The following is an 8,306-nucleotide window of genomic DNA, read 5'->3' on the forward strand; positions in this document are numbered from 1 at the left end:
TGCAATAGACGCTGAGGTAGCAGATGTCGATCGGGCAAGGTGGAACATCTAAAAAACTGACTCGGTGGAAATATAGTTTAAAACTCTTGTAAGACTCTCGCGAGAGTTGCCGTTTTGGTTAGCACGAAATCTACTAGATTTCATTTGTAAATACCTGGTTTTGGTTATGTTTGAACCCTGAGCCAAGTTTCACACATTTAGATGTGAGATTATCAGTACAATAAATGTGTTATCCAGTATTACTAGTACAATCAAAACTACTATCTGATAGAATCTACGAGGGTGCCTGTGATGGTCCAATCACTAACATGTACCACAAAAAGTTGTGAAACTGTACTCGCTTGTCCCCGGAAAGGTTGTTCATCGCACTGAGGATATATAGGAACTTGCGATTGGATCCCATTCCTCCAAAACTATCCACTTTCACCTGGACTTCGAACTGTTCGTCGAGGCTGCAGAACGTCGCTGCGCCGGCAAGTGCCCACATGAACTTCAGATTTTCGATTTGCTGTTCCTCAGTCTCGCCGAGGAACTCTTGGTGCAACCCCTGCCAAACAAAACGGATAATGTTGCACATGATGAACGCATTCTGGAATTTAGCTTTGATTTCGACCTGTCCATTCTGAAAAGATTGAGCTGCCCCCGACAACACACACGAACGAAAACTTACTTGATTGAAGCTATAAATGTGCATGAAAGCGAGACCATCTCCATCTTGTGTGATCTTTTCGATCAAGCGTTTGCGATAGGTGATAGCGGGTGCGGCAATGTGCAGTGGAGGGAAAAGCCGATACGCATGGAAGACGCCCTTGCGCGCGTATTCAGCGAATTTGCCGTGAGTTGACGACAACGCATTCGCAACATCCTTACAATGTTTATTTGAGATAAAATCCTCAAATGTTGCTAATAAAACAAGTCAGTATGATGTTAATGGACATATGATACTCACCATTGGGTTCAAAGCAGCGTGGTACCGAGTCCCAGATGACCTTGTTCAGCATGATTTTCTTGGTGGCTTTGTCAATCGCCATCGCCTGTTCTCCAAATAACTCGCGCATGACCAAATGTGTTGCCGTTTTCATGGACTGGCCAATGATATCATCCGATAGTTTGATGCGCGTGGGTTGAGGTGTTGACGATGTTACAGATTGCGAAGTTGAATCTTCAACTGCAGATGGTAGAGATTGGGTGTTGCCCTGCGGGCGTATGGCAGGGTACGGAACCATCCGTGGCGTAGGTGGCATCGCACGTCGGGCTCGCCTTGTTGTTTCCCTTGGCAGGCCCATCGTCTAAGTGAGTGGTAAGCAGGAAACGAATTGAAGAAGAAAAAGAACTTACATGCATCACATCGGTTGGCGGAATCTCACCTCGCTGGATCAGCGTCATCTCCGACGTGCTCGTGCTGGTACCAGTACCTTGGAGGAGGGTACTTGAAGGAAAGTCGTGGTTGGAGCCTTGAGGTAAGGGTTCGTAAGAAGAGCCCTGGGAGGGGCCCTCCGAGGACGAAGCGCCATAGTATTGGCCGTGAGGGAAGCGGCCGTTGAAGTCAGTGTTCTGCATACTCCAGCCATATGATGCTGCGAAATCGTCAGAGTCATCAGTGAACAAAAGTGTGATTGACTCACATGTGCTCCCACTTGATATGGGGGTAGGAACTCCTCCACTGGCCGCATGCGCATCGAAGTTGAACTGAGACATACGCGGCTGCTCAGTAGGAATGTGAAGTTGGCCACTTGCTGGTTCGCCAGATGGATTGAGGCCAGAACCGCGTGGCGGTTTGGAGACTTTAGCTTTAGTTTTTCGCTGAGGGCCACGCTCACTAGGCATTCAAGTTGGAGGGGATGTAAGAGCGCATGCGTGCATTTAAGTTGCGAAACAACGTAACGGTACATAGGGGGAAAAGAAACACAAACTTTACACGATCTTTACAAACCGGGAACGCATGACGAGCTGATAAGATGATTTGACAACAAAAAGCAAGGCCATTTACTAATGAAGCATAAAAAGAAGGGGGGGGCGTGGTCCGATAAGATGACTTATGAACGGGAGAAAAAGATATATGAACGGCCGGAGCGGGCGAAGCGCTTTATTGAACGGTCAAAGCGTGTTTATGAATGGTCGAAGCATGTTACGGACGGGTGAAGTAAGGCGATAACAATCTATGAACAGTGACATGAGTGTCACTGATATTGATCAATGAGTGGCGTGAACAACTTGGCAGTCACATAACATTGATAGTCACATACCATCGATAGTCACAACTGCGCATGCTGCTGGCCCGGCCACCCGCTGTAGAGAATCATGCCTCTCATGGCGTGATATGGCAATTTCCACTAGGGAGTAGACAGCACAAACTCGCAGCACCACTCTGTGTACTGTCCACAGCTATTCCTATATGAGGCGCAGCTTTCCTGCGCAATGCGTGCCATGCGCGCATTCCCGTGCTTGAGCGCCCTATAGCGCCAGCCATCCAGAAGCATCCATCCACTGTCCACCAAGCCCTCTAGTGCGTATATTTCCATTTCTTTTATTAGCATATCATTCCACCTCTATTTTTATAATGGACCCTTACTTATATATATCTTTACATACCTACTCGGTAGCACTTCGGCTCCGCATGACCGCGCTTAGGCGCGCTATATAAGCGCCAGCAGTACATACTACGAGGAGGTTTTCCACTTACTTTCACCCAACTTTACTTTTGACTTGAGTACCACCCACTATTTACCTAGCTGAACATAGTAGAAATCTATTTGTCTGCACTTTGCACCTCTCTTCACTTGTCTTACATCATATCCTCACTTAAGCTTACTCTTTCTCATTTCCGCACACGCGTGCGCGCTTTCCCACGCTTCGCGCTAATACGCGCGCGCGTTCCCGCGCCTTCGTACCTTGCGCGCACCTGTGCTTTCTCGTGCCTCGCTTCAGCGCGTACCTCTAGATCTTCACTGCACTCGCTTCCCTTTAGGGTCGAACGTGCTTGTCTCCTCAAGTAACGCAGACTAGGCAACGCACGACCTACAACATTTTATAGATACAGTCAGGAGCTTCATTTGTTCCTCTCTGTATTGTTGTTTCTACACCGCTGCGACGATCCTCCTCTTCGCCGAAATCGATATCGGAGTCGGTATCGGTATCGGTACCGGCATCCGTGAAACCACCACGCAGCACATATGTGATGTTGTCCCTGTTTTGTGAGGCACCAACGAAACAAGGGAGGTAGGGAACTTCGCCGGTAGACGCTAATAATTCACGTTTGGCACGTGATCCCAGGCATTTTGAGATTATCTCTGCTTGGGTGGTGATGGTGCGAAGCATCTCGCATTCATCGTTGTAGACAGCTTGAATGTAATTCGTGTCATCGTCGATTTCTGTGCGTTCATGCTCAGAAAAAATGTTCCTAATCTTCTTCAGCTGTTCGTCCCTCAAATTGAGGTGGTTTTTGTTCTCCTCATGGAGCGCCTGATTAAACACTGTCATGCGCTCTGAGTATTCGACCTGCCATAATGATGTCGCCACCTCATGGCGAGCAGCCTCGTGACTAGCGAGTACTGCCTTGAACACTTTGTACAAGGTGTCAAAGCTCATCCGTGAGAGACCGCTGGATATTGCGTCCTCATGCTTTTGGACATAGATCATGTGAGAATTTGCGAATTTCTGGAACAAAGAAAAGAAAAAACAAATACCTCTTGCAGTTGTTCAGATGTGAAGTCTGGTTCCCGTACTCGCCCTGTCACGCGGTTGGCAAACCGAAGTTCTAGTGGAGATGGCCTGGAGGGGTATGGAATATGCCTCTTGGTCGACCTCTCACGCAGGTAAGCTACTCGAGAAGGTGACTTTGGGGACTGTAAAATGTCAGGCTTATACAACAGACTCTCCTTTACATCAGGAAGGTACGGAATTTCTTCCACCAGGGAGAAGTGAATTATTGGAGAACCTGAGGGGTAGGGGGACAGCTTGGGAGAAAGTGAACAGTCAGAGCCAAATAAGAGCTCAGTAGCCATGGTATTGATATGGGGTGACTCAGGGTGGTCAACCTTCTTAAAGAACTCTGAGGAAGTTAGTTCTATGCGAGTTGCACTACTTGATGTAGTGCTGGTGAAAGCAGGGCTACTTGGACGAGCAGGAGATGAGACTGGTGATGAGGACACAGGCTCCATTACTTAGCCTGGCGTGATGACTGTGCGCTGTGAAATGTGAGGTCTTTGGACTTTGAAAGACTTGTTACTTCCTGTAAACACTCACCGGCTTAAGTCTAAGCCAAGTCTACGGTACAATGTAAGTACTTCCATTGTTCACTTTACGATACCATACATACCATTGACAGGCTATGTCCCAACTGCAAATTGGGGGAATATACATACATCCATCGAGGCGCTTATCTCACATCTCAATTCTCCATCTACTTGCTGGCCATCCAACGCACAACCACGAACATTACCCGTCCCTTCAGTATTCAATCAAAGTGGTCAGATACCCGTCACTGGTACTTGTCACCCGCAATCTGGATACGTCTATGGTGTCGGTAGAAATATGCTGGATAAACTGGAAGACGATCAATATGCGCATCGACAGAAGATAAATCATTATCATTATTACCCTTTCCATGATGAAGGCGAATGGGAATTAGGGAAGTTTTTGGTGGAAAACCTCACTCAAACTCAAATAACCAAGTTCTTAAAGTTGAAATGGGTAAATGACGGATATCGATCTAAGCTGTATTCCTCAATCTGATCCTACCTTCACAGTTTGACACTCCGAATTGCACAAGACCCTCTTTCACCATGAAAGACCACCTCCTGGATTGGATGGATTCACTACCTTCTTTTGCCCCGTGGAAAGTCTCCAAACTAGCATTTAAGGGCTATAAGACTGTCCGTCCTGTGGAGTTCATTTGGCGCGATGCGCTAGAGGTCATGAAGCAACTATTCAGTGACCCAACTTTTGCGAACCACATGACCTTCAACCCCTACGTCGCTAATGTCAAAAATTAACGTGAATACGGAGACTATATGAGTGCTGACATGGCATGGAAAATTCAGGTTTGTTCACCCTCCCATTCATATACTCCTCGCTGAGTAACAGATTAATTTTTACTTCTAGGACCATCTCCCGTTGGGTGCGACTCAAGTCCCAATAATCTTGGGATCTGATAAAACACCCGTGACGCGACTTGCTGGAGGAATTGAGATGCATCCGGTCTTCGTCACAATTGGTAACATTGATTCTGAGGTTCGCTCCAAGGCAACATTGCAAGCTTGGCGCTGCATAGCCTACATTCCCGTAATCAAGTTCCGCGTTCACACAGATTACCAGTCTATTCTCCAGGCCAGACTGTGGCACAAATGTTTGGACCTTGTTTTCGCCAACCTCAAGGTCGCAGCAAAGGATGGCTGCTTCATGCCCGATCCTTCCCGCTATATTCGCCATGTGTTTACGCCACTTGTCGCTCATGTGTGCGACCTACCGGAGGCTACTATAATCGCCGCAGTCAGTAAAAACTCATCCCCACTAACTATTGTTACGCACTCAAATAGATCTGTTATGTGGAGCCCTAAGAGGGGCGTTGTCCGCTAACGTTCGTGACATAACCGGAAGGGTCCGGTGTAGCGACTGAGACTGGCGACGTCGAGTCGGCAGATATCAGAGACGCGCGTGTCACGTGACTTCTAAGACAGATGTCTTCAAAGTCACTGACGTTCTCAAAGTAAGGACAGTCTTGTCCGAACGATGAGGTGGTCGATCGAGGTGGACTTAGGCGCGATGAGCACCTAAGAAAAGATACTAGAGACTGAAGCTGAGGGGGCTTCAGAAGGAAGTATGTTCGAGGGAAGATTGAGTAGATTCAAGTTAGGGAATCTAGTACAGAGTGACCGACTACTTATACTAAGTGGAAAGGGTTAAGGGCAAGGCTACCGTACTGTAGGTAAGGGCAAAGGGGAAACGGAAAGGGTATAGGTACGCTGGTAGCAGAGCCTGATTAGTGATGTAAGGTCGAATGCAGAATGAGACCGAGAAACGTTGGAACGAGCCAACGGTAAATGATACAATGTGCAGCATGCACGAGTCAAAGGAAAGATAAGACAAGATAAGGGAAGCCACATTGGTGGCACGAGTCAGAACGAGTCATAGCCCGAAGGCACGTGCGCACGTTGGTGCGATAGGAGGGGGATGAGGGACGGGAACGGTCCCGAGGATCCGGTCAACGGATAGTCGGTAGAGAAGTACGAGCCGGAGGCATACGAGGGCGAGGACGAAGGGGAAAAATGATAGGGGGGCCATGTAGCCGATGTTACTTGTAACAACTATGGCAACACAAGTGGATTTTGGGGATGGAATTCTCCACCCGCCTCGTACCGGGAAGTATACATTGCAGCTCCTTGTGGAGATATCTCAACAGGTTGATCCCTGGGACCTCGACAAATTCCAGAAAGTGGCCAAAGCCATTAATCTATCTGGAGTTCACATGCCATACTGGCGTGATTGGATGTTTGCATGTCCATCCGTTTTCCTCGCTGGTGAGGTGCTGCACACCTGCCATAAGTTTTTCGTGGACCATCCGCTGAAATGGATCAAAGAAGCTCTAGGAGATTATGAGCTCGATACCCACTTCATGGTCCAGCACAAGCGAGTCAGAATGCGCCACTTCGCAAAAGGCATCACACACGTTAATCAAATGACAGGTCGCGAGCATAGAGACATTCAACGCACTATTGTTGCGTCAATCACAGGGGCTGTTCCACCCAGATTCGTTCGTACAATCTGTGCCCTTGTAGACTTCTTTTACCTCGCACAAAATCCGGTTCACTCCCCTGAATCACTTCAGTTGATGGTTCAAGCACTTTCAGATTTCCACACTTGCAAGGACGCTATCATCCAGGCTGAGGCAAGGAAGGGGAAGAAGGGCGTCAAAGAAGATTTTTTCATTCCAAAACTCAAGCTTCTGCAGAGCTTCAATGGTACAATTCAGAAATTAGGCACTTTGATGCAGTTCTCTGCTGATGTGACGGAGCGGTTACTCATCACACACTGTAAGGACCTTTTCCCGCAGACGTCCCGGCAAATCAAAGACTTTACAGAGCAGTGCGTACGGATTCTTAACTGCCAAGAGTCTATGGAAATGTTTGGCCTGTACACGCTGTTAACTTCTCGCGGGGCATCACTAGTTAATGCAATATACACCGAAGATGAAGATGTCACAATTGCCAATCCCGCACTCTCCTGGGTCTCCCGAGTTCTCCCTGATGAAGTTAAGTCAATACATGGTCCCCGACCAGTCCGCAATCACTTTCTCAAGGGTATTCTCTCTGGAGATGCCCTCACTGCTTTTCAACTCAATATCACGCCTGATTATAAATCGCTATCACCGTCTGACATACACGCAAAATATGCACTCTTGGGCTTTGAGCGTGCGCTCGCCGAATTTATATGTTGTTCCCCCCTTTCTAGTGGTGAAAATTCTTGCTGGGACCCCAAGTATGGGCACTTCCAGGTATGGCACAAATTCCAATTGCAACTCCACTCAGCCTTCCAGCCACGAGTCATCATGCCGAGTCGCGTGGTACAAGCGTACCCACCAAGCGATGATTTTCCCTTTGGAAATTGTGATACTGTTCTCGTGGAGACCACAGGCATTGATGGCAAAACCAGTATGTCTTTCATGTGCTTATGTTGTAGCCTACTGATATCATATACAGCAAGTTGCATCGCGCAGGTTGGACTCATTTTTCAACCGACGGTTCAACGAGGTTCCAACCTGGAACTACCATCGTGTCTCTCAGACCCACTTCTCTACGTCCAATTTTTCCACTTCATTTCCAGCCCTGATGATCGTCCTGAACTCACAATGTGGACCGTGGAGCACACATACATGCAGGAGGAAAACAGTAATCGCTGTAGGAAGGGGGCTGTCATACGAGTGACAGATGTGACACATGTGGTTGAGTTGATACCAGTTTATGGTGAGGCAGTGGCCAACAGCGTGTCCTCTACGACTTCTTTGGAACGCTATGAGCATTTTTTCCTGAATAATTTCGCGGACAAGGAGAGTTATCACACATTCAGTACCGAGTTTGTGTAGACAGTAGCTTGATCAGTACGCAGCGATTGTATCTATTACTATCAGCATCTATCATATCACAAATCACATCTTATCAACGGAAAACAACTGGCTTGAGTTTTATCAGCCAGATTTGGTGTGTTATATTGGTGTTCAGGCATCTCCACCAATCGCCTGAGTTCGCTACTGAAGTCGTAAGTGTTCGTAACGCGCGTAAGTTAAGCATTCATTTCAGTCGTTTTGCAGA

The 8,306-nt window shown here is 47.6% G+C and overlaps 3 protein-coding genes across 3 annotated transcripts; 1 reads left to right on the forward strand and 2 right to left on the reverse strand.

Moving 5' to 3' along the window:
• Positions 1-200: 200 nt before the first annotated feature.
• Positions 201-1,827, reverse strand: F5891DRAFT_1283250 (uncharacterized protein; the record flags this gene model as incomplete). The annotated part of the gene is made up of 5 exons (XM_041370568.1): positions 201-622; positions 671-903; positions 950-1,289; positions 1,339-1,577; positions 1,626-1,827. The coding sequence occupies 5 exons, from the start codon at positions 1,825-1,827 to the stop codon at positions 275-277; spliced, it is 1,362 nt and encodes a 453-aa protein (XP_041216941.1). The 3' UTR covers positions 201-274.
• Positions 1,828-2,333: 506 nt separating this feature from the next.
• F5891DRAFT_988107 (uncharacterized protein) lies at positions 2,334-4,004 on the reverse strand (the record flags this gene model as incomplete). The annotated part of the gene is made up of 5 exons (XM_041377977.1): positions 2,334-2,524; positions 2,684-2,720; positions 2,903-3,018; positions 3,039-3,657; positions 3,687-4,004. 5 exons carry the CDS (start codon positions 4,002-4,004, stop codon positions 2,334-2,336), a joined length of 1,281 nt encoding a protein of 426 aa, XP_041216942.1.
• A 529-nt stretch (positions 4,005-4,533) lies between these two features.
• F5891DRAFT_1132109 (uncharacterized protein) lies at positions 4,534-8,080 on the forward strand (the record flags this gene model as incomplete). The annotated part of the gene is made up of 6 exons (XM_041364724.1): positions 4,534-4,718; positions 4,772-4,982; positions 5,104-5,454; positions 6,401-6,523; positions 6,545-7,649; positions 7,698-8,080. 6 exons carry the CDS (start codon positions 4,534-4,536, stop codon positions 8,078-8,080), a joined length of 2,358 nt encoding a protein of 785 aa, XP_041216943.1.
• Positions 8,081-8,306: the final 226 nt, after the last annotated feature.

Source organism: Suillus fuscotomentosus, assembly GCF_016647785.1.
Source record: "Suillus fuscotomentosus strain FC203 chromosome Unknown F5891scaffold_197, whole genome shotgun sequence".
In the NCBI taxonomy this organism is placed as follows: domain Eukaryota; kingdom Fungi; phylum Basidiomycota; class Agaricomycetes; order Boletales; family Suillaceae; genus Suillus; species Suillus fuscotomentosus.